This window comes from Chroicocephalus ridibundus, unplaced genomic scaffold (assembly GCF_963924245.1).
Source record: "Chroicocephalus ridibundus unplaced genomic scaffold, bChrRid1.1 SCAFFOLD_497, whole genome shotgun sequence".
NCBI classification, from domain to species: Eukaryota; Metazoa; Chordata; class Aves; order Charadriiformes; family Laridae; genus Chroicocephalus; species Chroicocephalus ridibundus.
The window spans coordinates 47,603-64,332 of record NW_026961455.1 but is presented as its reverse complement, the minus strand read 5'-3'; the positions used below and the strand labels follow the sequence as shown (position 1 = coordinate 64,332).

General features: G+C 69.7%; 1 protein-coding gene across 1 annotated transcript in view; it reads right to left on the bottom strand.

Moving 5' to 3' along the window:
• Window positions 1-79: 79 nt before the first annotated feature.
• LOC134509431 (ryanodine receptor 1-like) overlaps window positions 80-16,730 on the bottom strand; it is a gene marked incomplete at its 3' end in the record, with an annotated part of 64,090 nt that continues 47,439 nt past the window's right edge. The window contains exons 27-36 of the mRNA XM_063321966.1: window positions 15,269-15,397; window positions 13,800-13,904; window positions 12,946-13,027; window positions 9,440-10,806; window positions 8,450-8,526; window positions 5,686-5,851; window positions 5,318-5,404; window positions 3,538-3,774; window positions 1,780-1,910; window positions 80-131 (exon numbers count right to left, since the gene is read on the bottom strand). Of these exons, the coding sequence (XP_063178036.1) occupies window positions 80-131; window positions 1,780-1,910; window positions 3,538-3,774; window positions 5,318-5,404; window positions 5,686-5,851; window positions 8,450-8,526; window positions 9,440-10,806; window positions 12,946-13,027; window positions 13,800-13,904; window positions 15,269-15,397 (2,433 nt within the window). The remainder of the gene's footprint in view (window positions 132-1,779; window positions 1,911-3,537; window positions 3,775-5,317; window positions 5,405-5,685; window positions 5,852-8,449; window positions 8,527-9,439; window positions 10,807-12,945; window positions 13,028-13,799; window positions 13,905-15,268; window positions 15,398-16,730) is intronic.

The window sequence follows — 16,730 nt, the reverse complement described above, 5'->3', positions numbered from 1 at the left end:
GACGGGGGGGGGGACACACACACGCTCCATCAGGCTGCCACCCCCCCCCCCCCCCTTCCCGTGCCTGCGTTTCCCCCCCCCCCCTCACCTTCCTCTTGACGAATTTGTCCCAGTAGTTGCTGGGGAAGGACCTGAGGGGACAAGGGGGGGGCGGGGGGGGGGGTGTTGGGGGGGGGGGGCGTTGTGCTGTGTGTGTCCCCCCCCCCCCCGCCACCCCGCCACCTCCCCCCCAACCTCAGCAGCCACATCTGGCTCGGGGGAGGGAGTTGGGGGGGGGGGGGGTACGACGCGCCGGGGGGGGACGACCCACAACTGGTCCCACCCGTCACCCAGGACCCCCCCCCCCCCACCCCCCCCCCCACCCCAGGACCCCCATACTGGGCCTTGGCCCACTGCCTGCCCCCCCCCCCCCCGCCTCCGGACCCCCCCCCCCCCCCAGGACACCCCCTGTCCCCCCCATACTGGGCACTGAGCACCAGCTGGTCCCACTGGCCCCCCCCCCAGGACCCCCCAGGAGCCCCCCGGACCCCTCCAGGAGCTCCCCAGACCCTCCTGGCCCCCCCCCCCAGACCCCCTCAGGACACCCCCAGAAGCGCCCCCCCCCCAGCCCCCCCCCAGGACCCCACTAGGACCCTCCCAGGCCCCCTGTACTGGGAATTGGGCACCAGCTGGTCCCACTGCCCCCCCCAGGACCCCCCAGGACCCTGTACTGGGAATTGGGGACCAGCTGGTCTCACTGGCCCCCCCAGACCCTCCCCAGGAGCCCTCCAGGAGCCCCCCAGACCCTCCTGGCCCCCCCCCCCCAGGCCCCCTGTACTGGGCACTGAGCACCAGCCGGTCCCACTGCCCCCCTGGACCCCTCCAGACCCCCCCAGGACCCCCCCCAGGACCCCCCCAGACCCTCCAGACCCCCCCCCAGACCCCCTGTACTGGGAGTTGGGCACCAGCTGGTCCCACTGGTCCCCCCCAGACCCCTCCAGACACCCCCAGGACCCCCCCAAACCCTCCAGACCCCCCCCAGACCCCCTGTACTGGGAGAGTTGGGCACCAGCCGGTCCCACTGGTCCCCCCCGGACCCCTCCAGACACCCCCAGGACCCCCCCAAACCCTCCAGACCCCCCCCAGACCCCCTGTACTGGGCGTTGGGCACCAGCCGGTCCCACTGCCCCCCCGGACCCCTCCAGACCCCCCCAGGACCCCCCCCAGGACCCCCCCAAACCCTCCAGACCCCCCCCCAGACCACCCCCTGTACTGGGAGTTGGGCACCAGCTGGTCCCACTGGTCCCCCCCAGACCCCCTGCAGGACACCCCCAGGGACCCCCCCAGGCCCCCCCCGGCCCCCCCCGTACTGGGCGTTGAGCACCAGCCGGTCCCACTGGCCCCCTTGGACCCCCCCAGCCCCCCCCCAGGCCCCCCCCGGCCCCCCCGTACTGGGCGTTGAGCACCAGCCGGTCCCACTGGCCCCCTTGGACCCCCCCAGGCCCCCCCCGGCCCCCCCGTACTGGGGCGTTGAGCACCAGCCGGTCCCACTGGCCCCCTTGGACCCCCCCAGGCCCCCCCCGGCCCCCCCGTACTGGGCGTTGAGCACCAGCCGGTCCCACTGGCCCCCTTGGACCCCCCCCAGGCCCCCCCCGGCCCCCCCCGTACTGGGCGTTGAGCACCAGCCGGTCCCACTGGCCCCCTTGGACCCCCCCAGGCCCCCCCCGGCCCCCCCGTACTGGGCGTTGAGCACCAGCCGGTCCCACTGGCCCCCCTTGGACCCCCCCGGCCCCCCCGTACTGGGCGTTGAGCACCAGCCGGTCCCACTGGCCCTTGACGTCGTCGTCGGGCGGCTGCTCCGTGATGTAGAGCCCCGAGAACTCCAGGCGCCGAGCGACCTCCTTCTCCCGCTTGAAGATCACCAGCGGGATCTGGGGACACGGGGACACGGGGTCAGGGGGGACACGGGGACAGGTGGGGACACGGGGGCAGGTGGGGACATGGGGACACGGGGGCAGGTGGGGACACGGGGTCAGGTGGGACACGGGGACAGGTGGGGACACGGGGACACGGGGTCAGGGGGGACACGGGGGCAGGTGGGGACACGGGGACACGGGGGCAGGTGGGGACACGGGGGCAGGTGGGGACACGGGGACACGGGGTCAGGTGGGACAGGGGGGCAGGTGGGGACATGGGGGAACGGGATCAGGTGGGGACACGGGACACGGGGTCAGGTGGGGACACAGGGTCAGGTGGGGACACAGGGACACGGGGTCAGGTGGGACAGGGGGGCAGGTGGGGACATGGGGACACGGGGACAGGGGGACGGGGTCAGGCGGGGACACGGGGATGGGGTCAGGCGGGGACACGGGGACATGGGGAGGCAGGGACGGGGGCAGGTGGGGACATGGGAACAGGCGTGGGGGATGGGGTCAGATGGGGACACAGGGACATGGGGACAGGGTCAGGTGTGGACATGGGGACACGGGGTCAGGTGGGGACACGGGGACAGCCCTGGGGGACAGGGTCAGGTGGGGACACAGGATGGGGTCAGGTGGGGACACGGGGACACGGGGTCAGGTGGGGACATGGGCATGGGGACATGGGGACGTGGGGTCAGGTGGGGACACGGGGACACGGGGTCAGGTGGGGACACGGGGCCATGGGGTCAGGTGGGGACACGGGGACGGGGTCAGGTGGGGACATGGGGTCAGGTGGGGACAGGGGACACGGGGTCAGGTGGGGACACAGGGACAGGGGGACAGGGTCAGGTGGGGTCATGGGGACATTGGGTCAGGTGGGGACACGGTGACAACCCTGGGGGACGGGGTCAGGTGGGGACATGGGGACACAGAGTCAGGTGGGGACATGGGGACACGGGGTCAGGTGGGGACACGGGGACACGAGGTCAGGTGGGGACATGGGCATGGGGTCAGGTGGGGACACGGGGACACGGGGTCAGGTGGGGACACGGGGATGTGGGGTCAGGTGGGGACATGGGGACACGGGGTCAGGTGGGGACACAGGGATGTGGGGTCAGGTGGGGACATGGGGACACGGGGTCAGGTGGGGACACGGGGCCATGGGGTCAGGTGGGGACACGGGGACGGGGTCGGGTGGGGACACGGGGACACGAGGTCAGGTGGGGACATGGGCATGGGGTCAGGTGGGGACATGGGGACACGGGGTCAGGTGGGGACACGGTGACAACCCTGGGGGACAGGGTTGAGTGGGGACACGGGGACAGCCCCGGGGGAGGTGGGGACAGCCTCAGGGACAGACGGCCGATGGCCCAGGGGCGGATGGGCGCGGCCGGGCGTGGCCGGGGGGGGTGGTGCCAAACGGGGCGGGTGGGCGTGGCCGGGGGTGGGCGTGGCCGGGATGGGCGTGTCCAGGGGCGGGGCGTGGCCGGGGCCGGGGTTCCCCCGGGCAGAGCCGGGGGCGCCAAGCGGGGAGGAGGAGGAGGAGGAGGAGGGGGGGGGGGGGGCTGGGATGAGGCGGGGCGTGGCCGGGCGTGGCCGGGCGTGGCGGGGCGTGGCGGGGCGTGGCCGGGCGCACCTTGAGGCAGTTGTAGCCGATGATGCAGAGGAAGGCGACGAGGGTGTGGGCCAGGGCCAGCCCCTGCAGCGCCGGCTGCATGTAGCCCGTGCTCTCCTCCAGGAAGTAATAGACCACGCTCTCCTCCTCCTCCTCTTCCTCACCCCCCCCCGCCACCCCCCCGGAGCCTTCGGCCGCCGCCGCCCCCAGCCCCGAGCCCTCCGCCGCCTCCTCCGCGCCGGGGGGGTGCTCCGACACCTGGGGGGGGGGGGGAGGTAAAAAATTGGGGGGCGAGGAGCCTTGGCGGCACCCGCGAACCCCAGCGCTTTGCTGGGGGGGGGCGTCTTGGGAGCCTGCCCCCCCCGCCCCCCAAAGGGACCCTCTCTGTGCCAACCCCCCCTCCCCAAACCAGGAGTCCAGGGTGTCCCCACCCCATCCCAAACCCCCCTCTATGGGGACACAGGGGTCAGGGTGCCCCCACCCCATCCCAAACCCCCCTCTATGGGGACACAGGGGTCTGGGGTGCCCCCACCCCATCCCAAACCCCCCCCTCCATGGGGACACAGGGGTCAGGGTGCCCCCACCCCATCCTAACCCCCCCCTCCATGGGGACACAGGGGTCTGGGGTGCCCCCATCCCATCCTAAACCCCCCCTCCATGGGGACACAGGGGGTCTGGGGTGCCCCCACCCCATCCTAAACCCCCCTCTATGGGGACACAGGGGGGTCTGGGGTGCCCCCACCCCATCCCAAACCCCCCCTCCATGGGGACACAGGGGGTCTGGGGTGCCCCCACCCCATCCTAAACCCCCCCCCCCCCCAATAAAAGCCCAGGGGTCTGGGGTGCCCCCACCCCATCCCAAACCCCCCCTCCATGGGGACACAGGGGGGTCAGGGTGCCCCCACCCCATCCCAAACCCCCCCTCCATGGGGACACAGGGGGGTCTGGGGTGCCCCCACCCCACCCTAACCCCCCCCCCCTCCCCCAATAAAAGCCCAGGGGTCTGGGGTGCCCCCACCCCACCCTAAACCCCCCTCTACGGGGACACAGGGGGTCTGGGGTGCCCCCACCCCATTCTAAACCCCCCTCCATGGTGACACAGGGGGTCTGGGGTGCCCCCACCCCATTCTAAACCCCCCTCCATGGTGACACAGGGGTCTGGGGTGCCCCCACCCCATCCCAAACCCCCCCTCCATGGGGACACAGGGGTCAGGGTGCCCCCACCCCATCCTAAACCCCCCCTCCATGGGGACACAGGGGGTCAGGGTGCCCCCACCCCATCCTAAACCCCCCCTCCATGGGGACACAGGGGGGTCTGGGGTGCCCCCACCCCATCCCAAACCCCCCCTCCATGGGGACACAGGGGGTCTGGGGTGCCCCCACCCCATCCTAAACCCCCCTCTATGGGGACACAGGGGTCTGGGTGCCCCCACCCCATCCTAAACCCCCCCTCCATGGGGACACAGGGTTCAGGGTGCCCCCACCCCATCCTAAACCCCACCTTTATGGGGACACAGGGGGGTCTGGGGTGCCCCCACCCCATCCTAAACCCCCCTCTATGGGGACACAGGGGTCTGGGGCCCCCCACCACATCCCAAACCCCCCCTCCATGGGGACACAGGGGTCTGGGTGCCCCCACCCCACCCTAAACCCCCCCTCCATGGAAGGGTTGCCCCCTGGGGCGCCCCCACCTTGTCCCACACCCCCCTCCATGGGGACACAGGGGGTCTGGGGCCCCCCCCACCCCATCCTAAACCCCCCTCTATAGGGACCGGGGGTGCTCCGTCCCCCCGCCAAAGACCTTGTAGAAGAGGAGGATGAAGTTGATGGCGAAGGCGAGGAAGAGCGCCAGGAACCGCAGGTTGTAGAAGTTCCTGGACAGGTAGTTCTGCGCCGGGGGGGGGGGAAGGACAGATGGACACAACGCTCAGGTTGGGGGGGGGGGTGGTCCCGTCCCGTCCCCCCCCCCACCCCACCCCCCGGCACCCACCCAGGGTCCATCCATCCCCATTGATGGGGGCTGGTGGCCGGCTCGCCCGCGGGGATGAAGGTCGCCGCGCTCAGGGAATGGGGGTCCTGCCCCCCACCCCCCCCCAACCAAAAAAGTCGTCGTCCGTGTGTGGTGGTCCCCCCCCCCCCCCCCCCCAACCTGTCCCCAAAATTCCGTACCAGGAATTTGACCCTCTGGACCTCCAGCTCGGCCCAGAACTCGAAGGCTCCCTCGGCCGGCGGCTCCTTGCGCTCCCGGGGCACCGATTTCCGCCTCTTCTGGGGGGCCACGGGCTCCGGCCCCCCCTCGGCCCCCTCGGCCCCGGCCTTCTCCCCGTTCTCCGTGCTGGGGACGGGGCGGGGGGGGGAGCGGCCGGGTCAGGGTGGGGGCCTCCAGCGGGACCACGGACCCACCCCACGGCCGCCCCGTGGAACCATGGCCCACGGAAGGGTCATGGAAGTAGGGCCAAGGACCCGCCCCATGGCGCCAACGGGGCCAGGGACCCACCTGCAGCCCCAGTGGGGCCAGGGACCCGCCCCATAGATCCAACAGGGCCAGGGACCCGCCCCACAGCCCCAACAGGGCCATGGAAGCACCCCACAGCCCCATGGAACCGTGACCCATGGTCATGGAAGTAGGGCTGTGGACCCACCCCATGGCTCCAATGCGGCCAGGGACCCACCTACAGCCCCAGTGGGGCCATGGACCCGCCCCATAGATCCACCGGGGCCAGGGACCCACCTACAGGCCCAATGGGGCCATGGAACCACCCCATAGATCCAATGAGACCATGGACCCACCCTACAGCCCCAATGGGGCCATGGAACCACCCCATAGCTCCAATGGGACCATGGACCTGCCCCATAGATCCAACGGGGCCATGGACCCCCCCTACAGCCCCAATGGGGCCATGGAACCACCCCATAGCTCCAATGGGACCATGGACCTGCCCCATAGATCCAACGGGGCCATGGACCCACCCTACAGCCCCAATGGGGCCATGGATCTCCCCCATAGCTCCAATGGGACCATGGACCCGCCCCATAGATCCAACGGGGCCATGGACCCACCCTACAGCCCCAATGGGGCCATGGAACCACCCCATAGCTCCAATGGGACCATGGACCTGCCCCATAGATCCAACGGGGCCATGGACCCCCCCTACAGCCCCAATGGGGCCATGGAACCACCCCATAGCTCCAATGGGACCATGGACCTGCCCCATAGATCCAACGGGGCCATGGACCCCCCCTACAGCCCCAATGGGGCCATGGAACCACCCCATAGCTCCAATGGGGCCATGGACCTGCCCCATAGCTCCAAGGGGGCCATGGACCCCCCCTACAGCCCCAATGGGGCCATGGAACCACCCCATAGCTCCAATGGGACCATGGACCTGCCCCATAGATCCAACGGGGCCATGGACCCCCCCTACAGCCCCAATGGGGCCATGGAACCACCCCATAGCTCCAATGGAACCATGGACCTGCCCCATAGATCCAACGGGGCCATGGACCCCCCCTACAGCCCCAATGGGGCCATGGAACCACCCCATAGCTCCAATGGGACCATGGACCTGCCCCATAGATCCAACGGGGCCATGGACCCACCCTACAGCCCCAATGGGGCCATGGAACCACCCCATAGCTCCAATGGGACCATGGACCTGCCCCATAGATCCAACAGGGCCAGGGACCCGCCCCACAGCCCCAACAGGGCCATGGAAGCACCCCACAGCCCCATGGAACCGTGACCCATGGTCATGGAAGTAGGGCTGTGGACCCACCCCATGGCTCCAATGCGGCCAGGGACCCACCTACAGCCCCAGTGGGGCCATGGACCCGCCCCATAGATCCACCGGGGCCAGGGACCCACCTACAGGCCCAATGGGGCCATGGAACCACCCCATAGATCCAATGAGACCATGGACCCACCCTACAGCCCCAATGGGGCCATGGAACCACCCCATAGCTCCAATGGGACCATGGACCTGCCCCATAGATCCAACGGGGCCATGGACCCCCCCTACAGCCCCAATGGGGCCATGGAACCACCCCATAGCTCCAATGGGACCATGGACCTGCCCCATAGATCCAACGGGGCCATGGACCCACCCTACAGCCCCAATGGGGCCATGGATCTCCCCCATAGCTCCAATGGGACCATGGACCCGCCCCATAGATCCAACGGGGCCATGGACCCACCCTACAGCCCCAATGGGGCCATGGAACCACCCCATAGCTCCAATGGGACCATGGACCTGCCCCATAGATCCAACGGGGCCATGGACCCCCCCTACAGCCCCAATGGGGCCATGGAACCACCCCATAGCTCCAATGGGACCATGGACCTGCCCCATAGATCCAACGGGGCCATGGACCCCCCCTACAGCCCCAATGGGGCCATGGAACCACCCCATAGCTCCAATGGGGCCATGGACCTGCCCCATAGCTCCAAGGGGGCCATGGACCCCCCCTACAGCCCCAATGGGGCCATGGAACCACCCCATAGCTCCAATGGGGCCATGGACCTGCCCCATAGATCCAACGGGGCCATGGACCCCCCCTACAGCCCCAATGGGGCCATGGAACCACCCCATAGCTCCAATGGGACCATGGACCTGCCCCATAGATCCAACGGGGCCATGGACCCCCCCTACAGCCCCAATGGGGCCATGGAACCACCCCATAGCTCCAATGGAACCATGGACCTGCCCCATAGATCCAACGGGGCCATGGACCCCCCCTACAGCCCCAATGGGGCCATGGAACCACCCCATAGCTCCAACGGGACCATGGACCCGCCCCATAGCTCCAAGGGGGCCCCAGACCAAGCCTACAGCCCCAGCGGGGCCACGGAGCCACCCCACAGATCCACCAGGACCCTCAACCCACCCCACAGCCCCCGTGGGGCCGTGCCCCCCGCCCCCCCCCCCCCACTCACTCGGCTTTTTCCGTCTCTCCCGCCGGCTCCTCTTCCTTCCGCGCCTCCTCCTCCTCCCCCACCTCCTCCCCGGCCTCCTGTGGGGGGAGCCAGGATCAGGCCCGGGGGGGGGTGGGGAAGACACACTGCCCCCCAACCCCCCCCCCCCCCCCCCCCAAAGCCCCGCTCGGGCTGGCCGGGCCCATAGGGAGCAGGGGGTTGGGGACCCCCCCCCTCTGCTCCCCACTGCTGGGAGGGAGCCCAGAGTCCTGCCCCCCACCCCCCCAATAGGGAGCCCCCCCCAGGGACACCCCCCCCCCCCAGGGTCTTGCTGCCCCATAGGGGTCCTTCCTCCCCATAGAGACCCCCAGCATCCTTCTACCTCCCCCCCCAGGGAGCCCAGGCATCCTGACCCCCCCCCCATAGGGACCCCCCCCAGCATCCTAGCCCCCATAGGGGTCCCCTGGGGTCCTGCCCCCCCCATAGAGACCCCTACCATCCTTCTGCCCCCCCATAGGGACCCCCCCCCCCCAGCATCCCACCCCCCACAGGGGTCCCCTGGGGTCCTGCCCCCCCCATAGAGACCCCTACCATCCTTCTGCCCCCCTACAGGGACCCCCCCCCAAGCATCCTACCCCCCATAGGGGTCCCCTGGGGTCCTGCCCCCCCCATAGAGACCCCTACCATCCTTCTGCCCCCCCAAAGGGACACCCCCCCCCAGCATCCTACCCCCCATAGGGGTCCCACCCCCCCGTAGAGACCCCCAGCATCCTTCTACCTCCCCCCCCAGGGAGCCCAGGCATCCTGACCCCCCCCCATAGGGACCCCCCCCAGCATCCTACCCCCCATAGGGGTCCCCTGGGGTCCTGCCCCCCCCATAGAGACCCCTACCATCCTTCTGCCCCCCTACAGGGACCCCCCCCCAAGCATCCTACCCCCCATAGGGGTCCCCTGGGGTCCTGCCCCCCCCCCCAGAGACCCCCAGCATCCATAGGGACCCTCCCCACCTACCCCAATCTTCCTGCGGAGGATGGGGGTGCCCTCGGGGGTGGGGGGCTCGGCGGCGGGGGGCTCCCCGATGTCCCCCAGCCCCCCCGGAGCGTCGGGGGCCGCCAGCCGATAGTGCCCGGGCTCCTTCCGCACCCCGAAACCCGCCACCGGCGCCGCCGCCGCCGCCGCCGTCGTCTCTCCCCTGGCCGCCTCCTCCTCCTCCTCCTCCTCCTCGGGGGGCTGTGGCGAGTGGGGGGCGGGCGGGGGGACGGGGTCTTCGGGACCCCCTTCCTCACCCCCCGCCTCCCCCCCGGCCTCGCCGCCCCCCACGGCGTCCTGAGTGGGGTCGGGCATGCTGGCCAAGAGCTCGGCCAGGGCCAGCCGCTGCGCCCCTTCCACTAGCCCCCCGCCGAAAAGTGAGGTCCAGGCCAGTTGCCCCACGGCCCCCAGCACCCCCCAGCCCCCCAGAACCGCCCCCAGCGCGGCCCGGCCGGCGGCCGCCCCCGCCGCCCAAGCCAGCTCCCGGGCGGGCCGCCGGCGCAACCGCCGCAACCGGCGCCGCCACATTTGAGGGGAGCCCAAGAAACGCCGCAACCCCCCGGCCCCCGCCAGCAGCTCCCCGAAAGCCGAGGCGGGTTCGGCGGGGGGCGGGGGGCCGGCGGGGTCGGGGGTTTCCTCTTCTTCCTCCTGCTCCTCGTCCTCCTCTCCTTCGCGGGGGGGTTCCTCCTCGGAGAGGCGGGAGGCGATCTGCATCTCGAAGATGGTGTCCTCGCAGAAGTTGACGAAGAGCTCCATCTTCTCGGCCTCCCCCCCTTCGTTGACCACGTCGAAGATGAACTGGCGCTTGGACTCCTTCACCTGCGGCATCTCCCACTGCGCCTTGTTGGCGGCGCTGATCTCGAAGTAGAGGCGCTCGATCCTCCGAGCCGCCCCCATGATCTCGATCCGCCCCAGGAACGGGCGGAAGTACTCCAAGATGCTGGCCGCCTGCTCCAAGAAGGTGCGCAGGCGTTGGTCGTGGGGCACGTGCTCCGAGAGGTTGGTGAGGAGCACGGCCACGTTGAAACCGATGTCGCGGGCGGGCTCTTGGAAGCGGCCGGCGAAGGCTTCCACGTCGATCATCTCGTTCTCGTCCGCCTCGGAGCAGGAGAGGAGGAACTGGATCTCGGCGGGTTCGTATTGCTTCTGGCTGTCCATCGCCTTCTGGAAGTCCTTCTTGGAGATGAGACCTCGCGGGTCCGAGACGTAGTCGCGGAAGGCGTCCGAGGACACGATGTCCCGCAGCTTCAGGAACATGTCGAAGAACTTGAGGATCATGGTGACGTTGCTGGAGGACTCCACCAGCATGTCCACCATCTGCCGGGCGATGGTCCCGTTCACCACGTTGCCTGTGGAGGAGAAGGAGGTTCCATCAGGTCCGGGGGTGCTGTGGGGCGGCTGGGGACACCCGGGAGAGCACGGGGACAGCCCTGGTGGCAAGGGATGCCCCAGGTGGACGCAGACACCTCAAGCGGCGTGGGGCCACCACGGGTGGTGGGGAACACCCTGGAGAGCAAGGGGACGCCCTGAGGGACGGGGGACACCCCAAGGGACGGGGGACACCCCGGGTGGTCAAGGGACACCCTGGAGAGTGAGGGGACACCTTGGATGGTCAAGGGGCACCTTGGATGGTCAAGGGGCACCTCAAGCGGCATGGGGCCACCATGGGTGGTGGGAACACCCTGGAGAGCAAGGGGACGCCCTGAGGGACGGGGGACACCTTGGATGGTCAAGGGCCACCTCAAGCAGCGTGGGGCCACCACGGGTGGTGGGGAACACCTTGGAGAGCAAGGGGACGCCCTGAGGGACGGGGGACACCCCGGGTGGTCAAGGGACACCCTGGAGAGTGAGGGGACACCTTGGATGGTCAAGGGGCACCTCAAGTGGCGTGGGGCCACCACGGGTGGTGGGGAACACCCTGGAGAGCAAGGGGACGCCCTGAGGGACGGGGGACCCCTTGGGTGGTCAAGGGACACCTCAAGTGGCGTGGGGCCACCACGGGTGGTGGGGAACACCCTGGAGAGCAAGGGGATGCCCCGAGGGACGGGGGACACCTTGGGTGGTCAAGGGCCACCTCAAGCGGCGTGGGGCCACCACGGGTGGTGGGGAACACCCTGGAGAGCAAGGGGACGCCCTGAGGGACGGGGGACACCCCGGGTGGTCAAGGGACACCCTGGAGAATGAGGGGACGCCTTGGATGGTCAAGGGACACCTCAAGTGGCGTGGGGCCACCACGGGTGGTGGGGAACACCCTGGAGAGCAAGGGGACACCCCGAGGGACGGGGGACCCCTTGGGTGGTCAAGGGACACCTCAAGTGGTGTGGGGCCACCACGGGTGGTGGGGAACACCATGGAGAGCAAGGGGACGCCCTGAGGGATGGGGGACACCTTGGGTGGTCAAGGGACACCTCAGGTGGCGTGGGGCCACCACGGGTGGTGGGGAACACCCTGGAGAGAAAGGGGACGCCCTGAGGGATGGGGGACCCCTTGGGTGGTCAAGGGACACCTCAGGTGGCGTGGGACCACCACGGGTGGTGGGGAACACCCTGGAGAGAAAGGGGACGCCCTGAGGGATGGGGGACCCCTTGGGTGGTCAAGGGACACCTCGGATGGTCAAGGGACACCTCAAGCGGCGTGGGGCCACCACGGGTGGTGGGAACACCCTGGAGAGCAAGAGGACGCCCTGAGGGACGGGGGACACCTTGGGTGGTCAATGGACACCTCGGGTGGCGTGGGGCCACCACGGGTGGTGGGGAACACCTTGGAGAGCAAGGGGACGCCCCGAGGGACGGGGGACCCCTTGGGTGGTCAAGGGACACCTTGGATGGTCAAAGGGCGCCTCAAGCGGCGTGGGGCCACCACGGGTGGTGGGAACACCCTGGAGAGCAAGGGGACGCCCCGAGGGACGGGGGACCCCTTGGGTGGTCGGGGGACACCTTGGATGGTCAACGGACACCTTGGGTGGTCAAGGGACACCTCAAGCGGCGTGGGGCCACCTCGGGTGGTGGGGAACACCTTGGAGAGCAAGGGGACGCCCTGAGGGACGGGGGACACCTCGGATGGTCAAGGGACACCTCAAGCGGCGTGGGGCCACCACGGGTGGTGGGGAACACCATGGAGAGCAAGGGGACGCCCTGAGGGATGGGGGACACCTTGGGTGGTCAAGGGACACCTCAGGTGGCGTGGGACCACCACGGGTGGTGGGGAACACCCTGGAGAGAAAGGGGACGCCCTGAGGGATGGGGGACACCTTGGGTGGTCAAGGGACACCTCGGATGGTCAAGGGACACCATGGAGAATGAGGGGACACCTTGGGTGGTCAAGGGGCACCTCAAGCGGCGTGGGGCCACCACGGGTGGTGGGGAACACCCTGGTGGCAGGGGGACGTTGGGACACCCGTGAGTCGGGGTTGGGTGGTGGTGGGGGTGGGTGGGACACGGTGGGGGGGGACGGGGACGAGGGGGGACACAGAGCCGAGGGGACGTCACCTTCCAGCAGGGAGAGCAGCATCACCACCATGTCCTTCTGCAGGTCCAGCAGCTCCTTCAGCAGCCCGATCTGGCTGGAGTCCTGGGGGGGGGGACACACACACAGCCCCCGTGAGCCCGAGGTGACCCCCCCCCCCCTCCCCCCCCAACAACGCCGTCACCCCCCCCCCAACCCCCCCCCAACAACCCCCCCCCCGCCTTTTACCTGGGGGCACGACCCGCTCCGGCACCGCTCTCGCGCCACGAGAAGACACGGGGTGGGTGGTGGCCCCCCCATCCCCCCACCCCCCAAAAACGCGCACGCAACCCAAGCTTGGGGTGGGGGGGGGTGGGGGGGGGGTTGCCATGCTTGGCGGGGGGGGGGATGGTTAGCGAGGCCATGCAGCGGCGGAAAAGTGGGGGGGGGGGGACATGGCGGGGGGGTGCTTACGCCCATTCCGGGGTCCCGGCGTTTGGCCCATCTGGTGGCAGTTGGGGGGGGGGGACGGGGTAGGGGGTGGGGGGGGGGTTAGGGGGTGGGGGGGGGTGGGGGGGGGGTCGGAAAGGTCCGTCAGAGCCGACTCTCGGGGGTGTCACCGGGGCGTCGCGTCCCGTTCCCCTCCCCCCCCCCCCCGCCGCCCCCCCGCCATCATCTCGGGGTGGGAGGGGGGGGGTGTGGGGGGGTCCTTAGGGTGTCCCGGGGTGGGGGGGGGGGATGGGACACGGGGCTGCCGATGCCACTGGGTTTGTCCCCCAACCCTCCCACCCTTGGGGACAGCAGGGAGGGGGGCAGCGGGTTAGTAAAGGTGGGGGGGGGCGTGGGGGGGGGGGGTGTTTGCTCCCAGTGCTCCCAGTGCCCCCCCCCCAGCGCCCACCTGGGCCAGTTTCTTCATCATGTGGGCGAAGACGTGGAGGAAGCCCACGACGGCGTCCCAGAGGCGGCTATGGGCCAGGCTCTGCTGGTTGCCCGTGCAGGGACCCTGCCGGGGGGGGGACACACAGGGGCCGTGGGCCACCGGACCCCCGGAGACCACCCACCCCCCTCCGCGGACCCTCGGGGAGAGCGGGACCCCTGGGGAGTGCTGGCACCAGCGGGGACACTGGGTGCCCCGGGGACGAGGGGGCTCTTGGGGACTCCAGGGGCTTCGGGGACCTTGGGATGGCGCCAGGGACCCCCCCCAGGGACTTCGGGACCCCTTGGACACCGGGGTCCTTGGGGACCTCCTGGGGACATTGGGAACCTCGGGGGAACCCCTCGGGGGACCCCCAGGGTCATCAGGGTCCTTGGGGACCTCCCAGGGACATTGTGACCCCTTGGACACCAGGGTCCTTGGGGACCTCCTGGGGACACTGGGACACCTTGGACACCAGGGTCCTTGGGGACCTCCTGGGGACATTGGGACCCTCAGGGGACCCCCAGGGTCATCAGGGTCCTTGGGGACCTCCCAGGGACATCGGAACCCCTTGGACACTGGGGTCCTCGGGGATCTCCTGGGGACATTGGGACCCTCAGGGGACCCCCAGGGTCATCAGGGTCCTTGGGGACCTCCCAGGAACATCAGGACACCTTGGACACCAGGGTCCTCGGGGACCTCCCGGGGACATTGGGACCCTCAGGGTCATCAGGGTCCTTGGGGACCTCCTGGGGACATTGGGACACCTTGGACACCAGGGTCCTTGGGGACCTCCTGGGGACATTGGGACCCTCAGGGTCATCAGGGTCCTTGGGGACCTCCCAGGAACATCAGGACACCTTGGACACCAGGGTCCTTGGGGATCTCCTGGGGACATTGGGACACCTTGGACACCAGGGTCCTCGGGGACCTCCTGGGGACATTGGGACCCCCAGGGTCATCAGGGTCCTTGGGGACCTCCTGGGGACATCGGGATCCCTTGGACACCAGGGTCCTCAGGGACCTCCCGGGGACATTGGGACCCTCAGGGTCATCAGGGTCCTTGGGGACCTCCTGGGGACATTGGGACCCTCAGGGGACCCCCAGGGTCATCAGGGTCCTTGGGGACCTCCCAGGGACATCGGAACCCCTTGGACACTGGGGTCCTCGGGGATCTCCTGGGGACATTGGGACCCTCAGGGTCATCAGGGTCCTTGGGGACCTCCTGGGGACATTGGGACCCTCAGGGGACCCCCAGGGTCATCAGGGTCCTTGGGGACCTCCCGGGGACATGCAGGGACACCAGGATCCCCAGGACCCCACGACTGCTGGGGACCCCGAGGACCTTGGGCCACCACCTCCAGCCCCCCAAGGACATCGTGGGGGGGCTGCGGGGCCCGTCCCCCCTGGCCGTGCTGGCGAGGGGCCGCGGGGGGCCGCGGGGGGCTGACCTGGATGTACTCGGTGAGGCTGTTGAAGACCTGCTTGGCCACGGCCATGGCCTTGGAGAAGTTGCGCTTCCCCTGCTCGTCGATGACGTCCTTCCCCGAGTAGTACCAGTAGAAGTCGCTGATGGACTCCTGCCACCGGACGGGCACCGTCACCGGCGGGGGGACGGGGACCACCGGCAGCACGAGGACGCGGGGATGGGGACGTGGGGACATGGGGAGACCACCAGAAGCACATGGGGATGGGGACACGGGGACCACCATCAGCACGAGGACACAGGACGGGGACGTGGGGACCACCAGCAACATGAGAACACGGGGATGGGGATGTGGGGAGACCACCAGAAGCACACGGGGACAGGGACACGGGGACCAACGGCAGCACAAGGACATGGGGATGGGGACGTGGGGACCACCAGAAGCACACGGGGATGGGGACGTGGGGACCACCATCAGCATGAGGACATGGGGATGGGGACCACCAGAAGCACATGGGGATGGGGACAGGGGGACCACCATCAGCATGAGGACATGGGGACGGGGACGTGGGGACCACCAGAAGCACATGGGGATGGGGACACGGGGACGTGGGCACCACCATGAGCATGAGCACACGGGGATGGGGACACGGGGACCACCATCGGCATGGGGACACGGGGACCACCATCGGCATGAGGACACGGGGACGGGGATGTGGGGACCACCAGAAGCACATGGGGATGGGGACACGGGGACGTGGGCACCACCATGAGCATGAGCACACGGGGATGGGGACACGGGGACCACCATCGGCATGGGGACACGGGGACCACCATCGGCATGAGGACACGGGGACGGGGATGTGGGGACCACCAGAAGCACATGGGGATGGGGACACGGGGACCACCATCGGCATGAGGACACGGGGATGGGGATGTGGGGACCACCAGAAGCACATGGGGACAGGGACACAGGGACCACCAGCAGCATGAGGACACGGGGACACGGGGACCACCAGAAGCACATGGGGACGGGGACACGGGGACCACCAGCAGCATGAGGACATGGGGATGGGGATCATCAACAGCATGGGGACATGGGGGCCACCAGCGGCACGAGGACATGGGGATGGGGACCACCAGAAGCACATGGGGATGGGGACACGGGGACGGGGACATGGGCACCACCATGAGCATGAGCACCCGGGGATGGGGACACGGGGACCACCATCGGCATGGGGACACGGGGACGGGGATGTGGGGACCACCAGAAGCACACGGGGATGGGGACACGGGGACCACCATCAGCATGAGGACATGGGGACAGGGACCATCAACAGCATGGGGACACGGGGACGGGGACGTGGGGACCACCAGAAGCACACGGGGACAGGGACATGGGGACCACCAGCAGCATGAGGACACGGGGATGGGGACCATCAACAGCATGGGGACATGGGGGCCACCAGCGGCACGAGGACATGGGG